The sequence below is a fragment of the Lepus europaeus genome, chromosome 3 (genome assembly GCF_033115175.1).
Source record: "Lepus europaeus isolate LE1 chromosome 3, mLepTim1.pri, whole genome shotgun sequence".
In the NCBI taxonomy this organism is placed as follows: Eukaryota; Metazoa; Chordata; class Mammalia; order Lagomorpha; family Leporidae; genus Lepus; species Lepus europaeus.
In genome coordinates, this window is record NC_084829.1 from 22,169,837 (window position 1) to 22,185,625 (window position 15,789).

General features: G+C 44.1%; 1 protein-coding gene across 1 annotated transcript in view; it reads right to left on the reverse strand.

The window, feature by feature from the left end:
- The window catches only part of CDKAL1 (CDK5 regulatory subunit associated protein 1 like 1), a 737,125-nt gene that overhangs the window by 403,468 nt on the left and 317,868 nt on the right, over positions 1-15,789 (reverse strand). Inside the window, exon 8 of the mRNA XM_062185315.1 lies at positions 3,877-3,980. Coding sequence (XP_062041299.1) covers positions 3,877-3,980 — 104 coding nt within the window. The remainder of the gene's footprint in view (positions 1-3,876; positions 3,981-15,789) is intronic.

Genomic DNA, 15,789 nt, shown 5'->3' on the forward strand with positions numbered 1-15,789 from the left:
AACTGGGACTAGAACTCGGCGCCCATGTGGGATGCCAGTGCCGCAGGCGGAGGATTAACCAAGTGAGCCACAGCGTCGGCCCCTCCAAAGTCTTTTATAGACAAAAAAATACTACTGAGGCTGGATCTGTGGTGTAGCTGGTAAAGCTGCCAGCACTGTGGTGTAGCTGGCAAAGTGCTGGCATCCCTTATGGGTGCTGGTTCAAGTCCCAGCTACTCTACTTCCAATCCAGCTCTGTGCTATGGCCTGGGCCCAAGCCCTTGGTCCCCTACACTCATGTGGGAGACCCCAAAGAAGCTCCTGACTCCTGGCTCGGGATCGGCGCAGCTCCGGCCATTGCAGCAATCTGGGGAGTGAACCAGAGGATGGAAGACCTCTCTCCTTCTCTCTCTCTGCCTCTGCCTCTCTGTAGCTTTGCCTTTCAAATAAATAAATAAATCTTTTTTTTAAAAAAAAGAATTCTATGAATTCAATGTATTTAAAATATGAGCTTCCAGGTTGATATTCCCTATGGTGGAAGCAGGTTGTAAGGTCATCTTTAGCATGAATCTGCATTTCTCAAATTTACAAAATAAAAGGTAGCTGTCCTACTAAAAGGTTTCTATCACATACATAAAACATGTATTTTATTTTTATTTTAGAAGCAAACAAAACCTATCCTTGACTATCATCATTAAGCATGTTCTAATATTGTTACCCAAAGTGAGACGCCTGGATTTAATTTAAATTCTTTCAGTTTAAGTAACATGTGTTCTTCACAATACTGACATGGCCAAACATGTCACAGGTTATCTCAAATTCATACAACAAACAACAGAAGATGTCACAGTGGTGAGAAAACCCAGGCTTGCAGAGACGAGACACCTTGTTCAGATCATGCAGCCGGTAGGCAACAGAGCACTGCTTCTGATCCAAATGCCACCTATAGCAAAGAACACCAAATACTTAACCACTTAACGTTTTCCTGAGCACACTGGCTCAACGAGCAAGCTGTGACCTCAATCCTTCAGTAACAGAACCACGAATCAATCAAGTGAGCTCACCAGTCCCAAAACTGGGATTCAGTTTCAACTCTGATATACAGACAACAAAGCCTCCAGAAACACTACACACCACAGACACTTCTGATGGGGAACAAAAACACAAATATATATATGCTGCTGCTGCTAGTCCCCCTCTAACACTTCTTCCATAGACAGCCGCTCCATTTCTGCTGATTGTTCTTTGAGTCACTCAGCTCAAGTCACTCAGCCCAACGCATTTGGCTATGACAACATTAACTAATGACAAAAGATCTACAGAAGCCACACTCTGCACCTCTTGCTCAGAGGGCATTTCTAGAGAAACGTGAGTTACATTGGCTGTCTTTGGGAAAATCCTGTAATCGGTTTAAAAAAACCATGTTTCTGTCTTCTCTCCCATATAAAGCCATGAAGCAACAACATCCAAATGTTAGCATCATCAGGTAAGTTCAGACATGAAGGTGTGAAGAAAACACTTCTACTGCCTGCTTGGTGATTTATAGCTTTATTTTTCAAATAAATTTTCAAGTAAAATTAAACAGGAGATATTTTAAAATGAAGTGAAGTTTTACTTAGAAAGGCATAGTTAAGAGGCAGGTCTTTGCAATTAAGACTCCATGTGGGGAACGGGGGTAGCATTGTGGTGTAGCGGTTAAAGCTGCAGCCTGCAATGCTGGCACCCCATATGGACACCAATTCGAGTCCTGCCTGTTCCACTTCAAATCCAGGTTCCTGCAAATATGTTGGGAAAGCATCAAAAGACGGTCCAAGTGCTAGGGCCCCTGCCACCCACATGGGAGACCTGGAGGAAGCACCAGGCTACTGGCTTTGGCCTCACCCAGCCCCGGTCATTGCAGCCATCTAGGGAGTGAACCAGTGCATGGAAGATTCTCTCTGTGTCTCTGTCTCTGCCTCTCTCTCTCTCTCTGTAACTCTGGCTTTCAAAGAAATTAAATAAATAAATAAATCTTAGGGGGGGAAAAAAAAGATTCCATTTAGGACAACCGAATCCCATATCCTATATTAAAGTGTCTGTTTTGAGTCTGTGCTCCTCCGCTTATATTCTAGCTTCTTGCTAATGCACACCCTGGGAGGCAGTGGCAATGGTTCAAGTATCTGGATCCCTGCCATCTCCTTGGGACACGCAGATTGGGTTCAGGGTTCTGGCTTTGGCCAGGTCTAGCCCTACCTGCTGCGGGCAATTGAGGAGTAAAATCAAGAGATGGAAGATCACTCTCTGTTTCTCTACCTTTCAAATAAAATGAAAATAAAAAAAAAAATTGAAAATGCGTAATTGAAAAAATAATTTGCGTGTCTTCTAATTTGTTGCACATAGTATACACACACGCACATATTTTATATCCCCGCTATCCAACAGATAGATGAGAAGTCAAGCACCAATTAAGAATGGCAGTAAGGGCCAGCGCCATGGCTCACTTGGTTAATCCTTCGCATCCCATATAGGTGCTGGGTTCTAGTCCTAGTTGCTCCTCTTCCAGTCCAGCTCTCTGCTGTGGCCTGGGAGTGCAGTGGAGGATGGCCCAAGACCTTGGGCCCTGCACCCGCATGGGAGACCAGGAGGAAGCACCTGGCTTCTGGCTTCGGTTCAGCGCAGTGCCAGCCTGGCAGCCATTTAGGGGGTGAACCAAAAGAAGGAAGACCTTTCTCTCTGTCTCTCTCTCTCTCATTGTCTAACTCTATAAAAAAAAAAGAATAGCAGCAAAGACAGCAGGTTTTCAAAAACAGTATGTTGCTGTGCAAATTTGTGCCCCTTTGGAAAACACTTAACGTAATTATCTTGTAGGAAAGACAGCCATCCTGGCTTTTCCTCAGATGAAACAGAAGCCTTGCTCTAAAAAGAAAACGATGACAAGAGGCAGTGAGTTTCCTTTGCTTCTCTTTCAACCCTAGTAGAACGTAAATGGAAGACAGAACTGAACTAAGAATATAAAAGAAAAATATTGTTGAGAGGCATCCATAAATCAACGGAAGGTATGCTTCTTTCTATTAAAAGGAATATTCCAAATCCATATTGATAAAAGCTTTAGGCAGGCTAAATGTGTTTGGAATTTATACTCTCTGAGATTCAGGGTCTGACCTACTAAAAATAGCACTCCAAGAGCCCCGCTGAGAGGAAAAGTGCACTGCCAAGAGCTATGAACCAAAAGATGATGACACAACAGATTATCTCACGTTGGGTGTAAAAACACACCACTGTTATATGCACAGATGATAAACAGAGAAAAGAGGAAGTCCACGTCAACACAAGTGTGACTCAAATGCATTTAAGATAACTCTCGCAGTGTAAGAGACACTCAGACAATCAGTGTCCAGCAAGTGATGACTCGGGAGCTGGCCACCCCACGCAGAGCGCCATTCTCATCAGCACTCCCACCAGGACCACTCTGTTCCTCCTTCAGAGGTGGCCTCCCTTGTTGCTGAAGAAATATCTACCTTCTCCATCACGATCCCTGGAAACCCCTATCTGCTTCATTTCCTAGTGGTCAAAAACTGCCGAAGGACAAAGAGCGATCTGAGTATCGACTCAGCTCACAGAAATGGTAACAATTATCACAGGCTCGTAGGTTTTCTTTTACATATTTTTTCCTTTTCCATGGAGTCTAGAGATGGGCAGTAAAGTCTGAAATGTGTCACTTATGAGATAAGAAAATGCAAGAGCAGTAAACGAAGGACAATTGATAAATAAAATTTGAGTGGTTAAATCAATAACACCGTCTTGTAGGCAAGCTGAAATATCTGTAAATTCTTCAGAACTCTAAAGGTATCTAAAGAGAATTATTACTTATAATTTATTAAAAAGATCAATTTCACACATAATTTGAGGAATTCTTACCTTGAAAAGACTGTTTGGCTCTATCTACAAGTTCATCAATCGGATAACTGGCCAAATTTCCTCTGGCATGTTTAGTTTTGCAGTAGGTACAAGCGTTGAGACACCTGTTGAAGTGAGAGCAATAAATAAGGATCAGGATTCCAGAGCGTGTATATTTAATAAAGGGAGATCCTCAAACATACTTGGTAGTGCTATTAGTAACATTTGCTTAATTTGTATGATACATACAAAAAATAAATATCTACCATGTCTCATATTTACTTTATTTCCACTAACCCCAGAAATCTATTGTTGTTCCAAGCTTCCACTATTCAGGTTGTACAAGTCACATGGTATCTTCAGGGCACATGTCCAAAAGGAGCCAAGTTTATAAAGGCTTCTAATGATTAATCTGAAGAAACTCAAACTTCACATTATTGTTTTTTGATTTTTTTTTTTTTTGTAAACCACTGACATTTCTTTGGCCCCCTAAAGCTAGAAAATTGCAGTACCATTTTCTGTATATCAAACTCAGACATGATGAAACACACTCATTTAACTTGTAACTAATGATGTGAGAATAAACAGACCACATGGCATTCTCACAGGAAAACACACCCTTAGAAATTTTCTGAAACGATTTTTCACTCTTTCAGATCTAAAAAAAAGTAGTTTTTTTGTTTGTTTGTTTGTTTGTTTTGTTTTGTTTTGTTTTGACAGGCAGAGTGGACAGTGAGAGTGAGAGAGAGAGAGAGAGAGAGAGAGAGAGAGAGAGAAAGAAAAGTCTTCCTTTGCTGTTGGTTCACACTTCCATGGTTGCTGAGGCCGGCGCACTGTGCTGATCTGAAGCCAGGAGCCAGGTGCTTCCTCCTGGTCTCCCATGCAGGCGCAGGGCCCAAGGACTTGGGTCATCCTTCACTGCACTCCTGGGCCACAGCAGAGAGCTGGACTGGAAGAGGAGCAACCGGGACAGAATCCGGCACCCTGACCGGGACTAGAACCCGGGGTGCCGGCACCACAGGCAGAGGATTAGCCTATTGAGCCGCGGCACCGCCAAAAAAAGAAGTATTAAGCACATTCAGTGAGCGTGTTCTGAGATTTTATTCATCAAATTAAAGAAGTAGAATGACAGCATTAGCTTTAAAAAATTAAAAAAAAGAGTTCTTTCCCAATAGGTTTTAGACACAATAAGAATTATCTTTTCAAAACTGAAATGTGCTAGAGTCTACTATTATAATAATTATATTATAATTTTAAATATAATTTAAATAAATTTCATACAATAAAATAAGAGTCCTATGCCCAAAATATAAGTCACAACAACACTGAACACAACAAATAGGAAGATCTCAACAGTGATTCAATTGCTATACTGGGTAGGAAGGTTTTTAAAATACAATTCAATATTCAAATGAGTGTTTGAAAATTTCACACCAAGAAAAAGTGAACCTTCAATTACTGAACCTGACCAACATGAGATTTTGTTAATACATGACTTTAAAATACATATAATCAGCGTACACAGCAGTCAAATGTGCAATGCTTAGTTTCTGATCATTTTCTCATGGAACCCGCAAGTCAAGTAATACATACATTGTGAAATCGTGTGTCACTGTTTTAACCAACAACATGATCTTAAATTGCTAACTCTCCCTCCTGAGCAATTTATATTGTTTAAAAAAAAATAAACTGCGGCCCTGGTCACATGAATAGAGTTCTTAAGCTTTTTCTTTATAGTCCCATCCTGTGTGCAACAAGGGGACAGAAAAAACTCTTCAGTTGTTCTGTCCTTAGGAGGGGAACTCACTTTTATTCAGACCAGACTGAATATCATACTCTGTGACACATGTTTTATCTACATTAATGATCTCAATTGACCCTTCCAGAGTTAGGTTACTACTTACATCTTTTTATTTTATTTTATTTTATTTTTAAGGGAAAGGGCTTATTGACAGGGGAAATCTGACAGGCGGGAGGAAAGGGGCAAAGAAGAGAGAATGTGGGGGGTCGAGAGAAAGATGAAGAGAGAGAGCACGTTGGAGCCAGCGCTGTGGTGTAGCAGGTAAAGCTGCTGCCTGCAGTGCCAGCATCCCATATGGGTGCTGGTTCGAGTCCCAACTGCTCCACTTCTGATCCAGCTCTCTGCTAAGGCCTGGGAAAGCAGTAGAAGATGGCCCAAGTCCTTAGGCCACTGCATCCATGTGGGAGACCCAGCAGAAACTCCAGGCTCCTGGCTTTGGACCAGCACAGCTCCGGCTGTTGTGGTCAACTGGGGAGTGAACCAATGGATGGAAAACCTATTTCTCTCTCTGACTCTCCTTCTCTCTCTGTGTAACTCTAACTTCCAAATAAATAAATTAAAAAAAAAAAAAAAACGGGGGGGGGGGGGGCGTGCACTGTGGCATAGCGGGTAGAGCCACCGCCTGCAGTGCCGGCATCCCATATGGGCACTGGTTCAAGTATGGCTGCTCCACTTCCAATCCAGCTCTCTTATGGCCTGGGAAAGCAGCAGAAGATGGCGCAAGTCCTTGGGCCCCTGTACCCATAGGGGAGACCTGGAAGAAACTCCTGGCTCCTGGCTTCGGATCGGTGCAGTTCTGGCCATTGTGGCCATCTGGGGAGTTAACCAGCAGATGGAAAATATTCTCTCTCTCTCTCTCTCTCTCTCTCTCTCTCTCTCTCTCTCTGCCTCTCTGTAGCTCTGCCTTTCAAATAAAATAAAATCTTTAAAAAAAAAGAGAGAGAGCACATGTTGGGGAAACAGGTCCTGTTGTATCTTTGCCGGGGGTAGGGAAGTGGGACCAAGGCATCCCACTGGGGTGGAGTTGGGGCTGAAGCCTGTAGCCTGTGGTAGGTCATTTGGTCACCTTGCTTCTTCCAATGGCAGTGGAAGCTAGAGCAGAGGATGGTGTCCAGGGTGTACATTGTGCCATAGATAAGACTGCACCATTTTACTAACATTCCCCACTACTGTCTGCATCTTACAGACAACAATCTACCTCTAAAAACTGCTCAAGGCCACGTAATAGCTGAGATTTAAATCCAGGCTTGTCAAAATTTCAAACTCCATGGTGTTTCCATTCCGAACCACCTCCCAGGGTAAATGTGTGTCAGACTTCCTAGCTGTATATCAAAGCAAATAAGAAGACAGGAAATCACTCAGCACAAGATACAAAACTACAGACGGTACACATTCCACGATGTGGCCGGTACTTGTCCTGTGCATGAAGCTACGTATGTAAACTGTGCTTTTCTCTCTTTCATTCTTTGGAAGTCTAAGATCAGCCTTTCGGCGCATACTGGCTCAAACCTGTCACTTTCATTCGTCTTGCTGTCATCCAAGTTCTGTTTTCCATCCTGCTACTGGGTCTGGGACAAAATGTGTCCCTCACTGGACTTTGTCAGGTTCTAAATTCTACAGCTCGGGTTCTCTAAGCTGTTTGCTGGGTCCCCTGGAAGACCGGTGTTCCCTCTGCTCTCTCCCCTACAGTTTCCATGATTCAGTCAGTGTAAGAAGCCCTGCCATTTACCTTGCTGTCTCCTTACAACTGCTGGGATTCTACAACATACACAAGCGGTATTCAAAAAGCTCATGGGAAAAAAAGCTAGGCACGGATTCAAGCCAATTTTCTGTACCACAGTCAACTTACCTTTTAATTTCATTTTCCATATACCTTTTGAAATACCCATAGTTCCTGACTGGGAAGTCCCTCCTGAAGGCAGGCCATAGAGATGCAGACAGTGGGTCACAGGAACTTTCTGATTCCACTGGGAGCCTGCCCCACACCCTGGAGTAAGGAACGTGGAAGAACCTGAGGGGACATGCCTTGCTGGGGTTCTCCCACTAGTTATGCAGCGAAGTTCCCATAAAAACCCCAAAGATCAGGATTTGAAGAGCTTCCCTACAGCTGACTATGTGGAGGCCCCCGGAGTGGAGACGGAAGCTCTACCCGCTTCTCCCAAGCCTTGCACTGCTCATCTCTCATCCGTACCCTCCGTGGTGTCTAGCAAACCTCAAGTGTTTCCCGGAGTTCCATGAGCCCTCAAAGAAATTAACCCAGCCCCAGGAGGCACTTTTGAGAATCCCGATGTGTGGCTGGCTGATCAGACGCAAAGGTAAAACCACCTGGGGCTTGTGACTGGCAACTAAAGCGGGGCTGGCGGGGAACAGTCCGGGGCTGAGGCCACGAGCTGGGGGATGTGACACTATCTCCAGGAAGACATCCTCAGAACAGAACTGAATCGGGGCGTCGGCTACTGTCCGCTGCTGCAGAAACGACTGCGAGAAATGCCCACTCCTTCTGAGGCCACGGAATTTTCCGTGTGGATTGTGGTAGGCGCGCAGAGGGAGAAAACGCTGGCGTTTTTTCCTAGGCAACTGGCACTCACACACGTTACGTCAGCACACTTCCATGGATCTGCCATCTCTGCCTGCTGGCACGACACAGGTCACCCAGTGTTTTCTCTGCCTCACCCTACTGTCAAGGGACTGCATGGTAATCAAGCGGATGACCTTAACAGAAGCTCCCAATGTCTGACTTGGGCTGTTTCTTCAAAGCACTTTTTTTTTTTTTTCTTTTTTTGGACAGGCAGAGTTAGACAGTGAGAGAGAGAGAGAGACAGAGAGAAAGGTCTTCCTTTTTGCCGTTGGTTCACCCTCCAATGGCAGCTAGGGCTGGCTCCCTGCACTGATCCGAAGCTAGGAGCCAGGTGCTTCCTCCTGGTCAACCATGCGGGTGCAGGGCCCAAGCACTTGGGCCATCCTCCACTGCCCTCCCGGGCCATAGCAGAGAGCTGGTCTGGAAGAGGAGCAACCGGGACAGAATCTGGTGCCCCAACTGGGACTAGAACCCGGTGTGCCAGCGCCGCAGGCAGAGGATTAGCCTAGTGAGCCATGGCACTGTCTCAAAGCACATATTTTTAAGAGACCCCTTAAGGGGAAGGAAAACAGAAAGAAGAGGAGGGAAACATTTTCAACATTTATACCATAAACAAATTAATACATATAAAACACTTGAAATAGTCTCTGCTCTAGTGACTAATAAGTGTAGGCCACTAGCTGGCTAATGTGACTGTCTTTAAAAAATCGTCTAAGGACATAATTATTCATTATCATGTTCCAGGGCACCCAACATTATAGAACAGATGTGTTGCTGATGCGCTAGCCAGCACAGCGGGTTAAGCCACTGCCTCTGACACAAGCACCCCACATGAGCGCCAGTTCAAGTCCCAGTTGCTCTACTTCCCTTGCCAGGGAAAGCAGTGGAGGATGGCCCAAGTATTTGGGCTGCTGCCACGCATGTGAGATACCTGGACGAAGCTCCTGGCTCCTGCCTTCAGCCCTGGCCGTTGCTGCCTTTGAGAAGTGAGCCAGCAGATGGATGATCTCTAGCTCTCTCTCTCCCTGTGACTCTGCTTTTCAAGTAAATAAATAAATCTTTTCCAAAAAATTTTTAAAATTGTTGAAGCCAAATCATATTTTCCGACTATCTCATTTAAGAAATATGGAAATGCACCCAGGATGGAGGATCATTCAAGGAAACTCATAAAATTTTTAAAAATATGCTATATAACAGCATTAACTCAAATGTTAAATCTGCTATGTCTAAACTTTCTTTTGTTTGAGAACATGTGTTCTTTAAGAAGATATGCTTGGGGCTGGTGCTGTGGAGTAGCAGGTAAAGCCACCACCAAAGCCGCCGCCTGAAGTGCTGGCATCCCAAAAGGACACTGGTTTGAGTCCCGGCTGCTCCACTTCCAATCCAGCTCCCTGCTATTGGCCTGGGAAAGCAGCAGGAGATAGCCCAAGTCTGTGGGCTCCTGCACCCGCCTGGGAGTCCCGGAAGAAGCTCCTGGCTTCAGATCAGCGCAGTTCTGGCCATTGAGGCCATCTGGGGAGTGAACCAGCAGATGGAAGACACCTCTCTCTCTCTCTCTCTCTCTCTCTCTCTCTCTGCCTCTGCCTCTGCCTCTGCCTCTCCTTCTCTCTCTGTGTAACTCTGACCTTCAAATCCACCAATAAATCTTTTTTTAAAAAAGAAAAAAGATGTGTTCTAATACATAGGAAAAATGCGCAGTGCAAAATCAGAAAAGAGGACCAGCATGTGACAGAGCGGGTTAAGCTGCTGCCTTGCAATGCTGGCATCCCATATGAGCTGTGGTTCAAGTCCTGGCTGCCCTGCTTCCAATCTAGACCCCTGCTAATGTGCCTGGGAAAACAGTGGAAAATGGCACAAGTACCTGAGCCTGTCGCCCACATCGGAGACCCAGATGGAGTTCCTGGCTCCTGACTTCAGCCTGGCCCAGCCCCGACCGATTGTCATAGCCATTTGGGGAGTGAGCCAGCAGCCTCTCTGTCTCTCCCACTTTCTCTGTCACTCTGCCTTTCAAGTAAATAAACAAATCTTTTTTTAAAAAAAATCAGAAAAGAAAGAATGAGATTTTTGATGCTATTTGGTTTGAAACAATTGTTTCAATCATTAGGAATTATGTTGACCAATCATTTCAACATGACATGCTTCCCATTAAATAAAGGAATTCAAAATAGAAATCTTGAGTAAATAGTTTCAATTTTTCTGTAAACAAGTAAGTAATTGTCTACGAGTAAGAGCACTGTGCTAGATTCTTAAACCATCCCGGAACAAAAGATCTTTGAAGGCTGACTGGTGAAAGCCAAAACCAAAATGGGATGCCTGCTGAAACGGAAGGGAGACAGAAACTCCTGAAGGACCCAGGCTGCTGTGATGCAGGGATAAAGCCTGCACACCACACCTCCTGATCTCAGTAACCTGGCCACAGGCCAAGAAAGACCTGCAAACCTCCGGAGCACAGGGAGGTTAAGGACTTCATTGCACAGTAACACCCTGGGAGGCTTAAAAGGCAACTACGGTAGAATATCAGTTTTTAAATTTTTATTTATTTAAGTGTTATTTGAAAGGCAGAGTGAAAAGAGACAGAGGGAGAGGTATCTCCCATCCCCAAATGCCCACAAATAGCCAGGGCTGAGCCAGGTCAAAGCCAGGAGCCTGGAACTCAGCTCAGGTCTCACACGGATGGCAGGCAGCCACGTATTTGAGACACCACCCTCTGCTTTCCAGAGTACACTTTGGCAGGGAACAGGACTGGAAGTGGAGGAACCAGGACTCAAACCAGGCTCTTGCCTATGGGATATGGGCATCCCAAGTGGCAATTTCTATACCAGCTGCCTGCCCCAATTCTTATTTATTTTCAATCAACTGATAGAGTATCTCAAAACTTCAAATATTACAAAATAACATGCCCCTAAGAGCAGCTGAACCTTGGGAAAACCCTATTGTGATCAAGCCACTTCTATATTGAAGCCTAGCCAAGCAAAGAAAAAATAAAATCCCATGAAACAAAAAGTTAACACAAGGTAGGCTATTTCAGACTTGACTGCTAAATATAGCCTCCTGTGAGTCTTCACCTTGGTTTTAAAAGTTTTTCTAGAAAAGTACGAACCTTCTGATCTTTCAAAACATTACAGAAGATATTCGTATCATCAGAATCTGACTAGAAGTTCAAGTGATAATATAATATCTGTTTGCTAAGGTTAAAATCGTGGACAAAGAATAATGGCATACTAGGAAAATTTGCAGGATACAGTCCCAAGACCCTAAATTTTTAAAGTTTTCTGTGGACAGAACTTCTCCTACCTAAAAGGAATCCCTTCCCTTAATTACAGACCCAATCTTCTGTCCTAACTCCAACTTCTTACTAGTAATTAGCACCACTGTGCCCACTCCGGAGTCTCTCTCCTTTTGCATTGTACCATTCGTCCTAAATTAAAACAATTGCATCTATATTTTCTCGTCTTTTCTCACCATTAGCTACGTGCTGTTTCAAAAAGTTGTTCCAGTACATTTTAACTCCCTATATTTGTTTCTCATTCCTTTTACCTGCAAGCTGATCTTTATCACAATCAACCAAGAATCCTAAAAATCATCACAAACTTTAAAATCACAGTGAGGGGGAGGAGTGGCTAATAATAGCAAAAGATACTTGCCAAACAATCAATTATGCATTTTTACATTAACTGTTTCAGCTATCCTCATAAGAAGCTTGATATAAATATTATTATCCCTCCTTTCATGGAGAAAATTGGGGCTTAAAAAGATTAGTGTAACTTGCCCAAAGTTACACTAACAGCAAAGCCAAAGACACAACCAATATTATCTGAAATTTCTTTATCACTGATTATACACTAAGAAACACTTTCCTGATCAAAGAATACACGATCATGTGCTTGATACTCTTGCTATATAATTTACTTAGGGAACAGGTGTATGTCTTACTCATTTTGCTACCTGCTGTAGCATTTAACACAGCACCCTGTATGCTATCAGAATATCCAAAGCTATTAGTGATTCCACGATGGACCAGACGTTTTGGCTTCACAACTAGAAGGTCTGTTAAGTAGAAAGGTATTCAGTAAAATACAAGGCAGGGAAAGGGAGCCAGGAATGTAGAAGGCTTGCAGCCGGAACAGGGATCTTGCCAGACAAAAGCACTAAGACTCTTGTCTTAGAATTCAGGAAGCTGGCAACAGGAAACTAACGCTTAGAGACCACAACTGCACGATCAGGAGCCCGAGACAGGATATAAACACATGACAACTGTACACCATGCCAGAGAGACAGCCAACAACAGAAACCAAAGGGGACGAGTAGCCGTCAAATGCCATCTATTTTCAATGTTAATTATTTTTAAAACTGTCATCAGTAGTTTGCAGGCCTTGGTATGTCAAAGACCAAGATATTTAAAACACACACACACAAAAATAGGCACAACATTCAGTACCAATTTCTTATTTTGCTAACTGGGGATATTAAAAAAAAAACCTACCTGGTGTCAGCATTACTTTTAATAAGTAGTTTACTTTCACATCAAAATATGAGGACTGTCATCATCAGGAAGGCTCAACATAAACATATATTCATGAAAAACTCACCATACCATCCTTATTTATCTTATTTCACCAGAGACCAGCAAAAATCCATCAAAGAAACAATTGCTACAGATGATCTTTTACTTCTTTTTTACATTTCTTTACAATCTTCATAATTGAAGGGGTACAGAAAAAACATCAAGACAGTGGTTTTCTCTAACAGAATGTGAACCAGGATCAGTTAATGTATCAAATGATGGAGACATAAGCAGGATTTTCAGCGTCCTATTTGTAGCTAGAAGTCTGCTCCCTGGGAGTCCCACACATATAACAGCAACACCTGGAAATAATCCAGGAAAAGATGCAGATTTCAAGTTCCAAGTGCAATTTCTACTTCTACTAAATGAATGTCGCTTTCCCGCCATGATAATAAAGTGAAGAACTGCACTCACATCACTGTAAAGTGAGGACATCTATACTGCAGATTGGAAAGCTAAAAGAGCACTAGCAAGTAAGCTTTTAAAAATAATATATAAGCCAGGTACAGAAAGACAAATACTACACGTTCTCCCTGATATGTGGGTGCCAAAATTTAAATTGAAAAAAAAAAAAAAATTCCTGTGTATACTGTTGCAAACATAGTTTTGTCAATCTTTTATGTCTTTATCAAACCAATGGTTAAGAATGTTATAGAGGCCGGCGCCGCGGCTCAATAGGCTAATCCTCTGCCTTGCGGCGCCGGCACACCGGGTTCTAGTCCCGGTCGGGGTACCGATCCTGTCCCGGTTGCCCCTCTTCCAGGCCAGCTCTCTGCTGTGGCCAGGGAGTGCAGTGGAGGATGGCCCAAGTGCTTGGGCCCTGCACCCCATGGGAGACCAGGATAGGCACCTGGCTCCTGCCATCAGATCAGCGCGGTGTGCCAGCCGCAGCGCGCCTACCGCGGCAGCCATTGGAGGGTGAACCAACGGCAAAAAGGAAGACCTTTCTCTCTATCTCTCTCTCTCACTGTCCACTCCGCCTGTCAAAAATTAAAAAATAAAAATAAAAAAAATAAAAAAAAGAATGTTATAGAACCATAGTTTTAATGGTCTGTGATTACTTAAAAATTTACTGTATATGGGTGAAATGGTCGAATTTCCAACTGATTATTGTTTACAGCTCTTGCTTATAGTCTCACTAAACTAAGGTCTTTTTGCTTTCTACTTGTAAAACTTCTTATTAGGTTAAGCATTAAGTCTTTGACTTTTAATGTAATTTAAAAAGTTATCTCAAAAATGAAAAGAGGAAGAAAGAGAGAGAGAGAGATGGTGGAATAGGGAGGGTGCTTACTGCTCTAGCCTAAGGAAAGATAGCTTGAAAACAGTGGAGAGACTGCAATCTCAGGGAACAGTTAGGGAAAACACAGCAGAGGAAACTCCACACTAATTAGAGGGGCACTGTGGATCTATGAGGAGCCTGTGGACACGTCCAACTCTGGATCCCAGCAGCCAAGGACCGCAGCATCAGCTTTGCAGAGTGAGGTGAGACCAGACTGCAGCAGCCCAAGTCACTGGCGATAAAGCTGCGGGAAGAGCCTGGCGTGAGTCCGGGTTAGAACCCTGTGGGGGACAGTGTACCTAACAACTGAGGGGAAAAAACATAAGTGGGGGCACACTTCTCTCTCCCCAACCACCCACCACCCATTGTTACTAAAATGGTGCCATCTTCCTAAGTCCAGCCTAGCTTACTAGAAGTCAGGTAACCAAATAGCCCAATCCCAAGTGTTAGCTCCACCCCTACCCTAATGGGATTTGCCACTCCCACTTCCTTACCTCTGCTAAGCTATATAAGACCTATTCTCCCAGTACAGGCTATTGTTCTCTGTGCACAGGAAGGCAGCCTGTCAGGTTTCTCCCACCCAACAATAAACCTTTTCCCTTACTCCAGTGTTTGGTGTGTTTTGTGGTGGCCTTTCCTTTCATTGGTGCCGTGACTCGGGTCCAGGTTTTCCCATCAACTTTGCTCTACCTGAGCAGTGTTGGGATCCTGGATTTCTGCCAACCACAAAACTCAACCCCAGACCTCCTTCTTCACCACCAAAGGTTCTGCGATCTCCACCCACACACCGGACTTCCAAATTGTGAGAGTTTTTCTACAAACCCCTCTAGTCACAAGAATGAGCAGCCCTTCTTCCAGTCTTGGTTGGGATCAGCTTTACAGCCTCCCTCTCCTTAGTAGTGATCTCAGAAACAGCTGTGGGCCACAACGTTTTCTAGACCAACCAACTCAAAACAACTCCAACAGTTACAAGAGGTCACTAGGTCCATTGAGACCCCAGCTGATCTCATCTAAGGTCTCCAAAGCCAAATCACTAGCAATGTTTAACAGGAGGTGATAATGGAACAAACCAAAGCCTTCACCAATCAGGCAGTCAACCAAATGATACTACTGGGATGTACTCGGCTCCCCACCCAGGACATCACTACTTTAGACATTGCCTCATGTCAGCAGGAAGCAGCTATAGTAGATAGATCATCGTCATTCCACCTTCCTGGACTTTTGGGCCAATGTAATCCCATATAACACTTGCTTTATAAAAAACAAAAGGGGGGACTGTCAGTAAAATTATGCTGTCTTCCTAAGCCCAGCCGGGCTTACTAGAAGTCAGGTGACCAAATAGCCCAATCACAAGCGTCAGCTCCACACCCCGCAACCAGATTTGCAGCTCCCACTTCTTACCTCTGCAAAGCTATCTAAGACCTATTCTCCCAGTACAGGCTGCTGTTCTCTTGTGCACGGGGAGGCAGCCTGTTGGGTTCCCCCACCCGACAATAAACCTTTTCCCTTATTCTGGTGTTTGGTGCATTTTGTGGTGGCCTTTCCTTTCACCCATGTCCTGTATCCAGTCAAAAGCAAGCATGCGCCATTCTGGACATATACAACAGCTATGCCAGCTCATGTCCACGCACCCAGCAACCAGCCAAGAGAAGATGCTTGAGTCTGGCTGGGAGAATTGACAGGGGCCTGGGTGCTCACGACTGTGGGGGCCT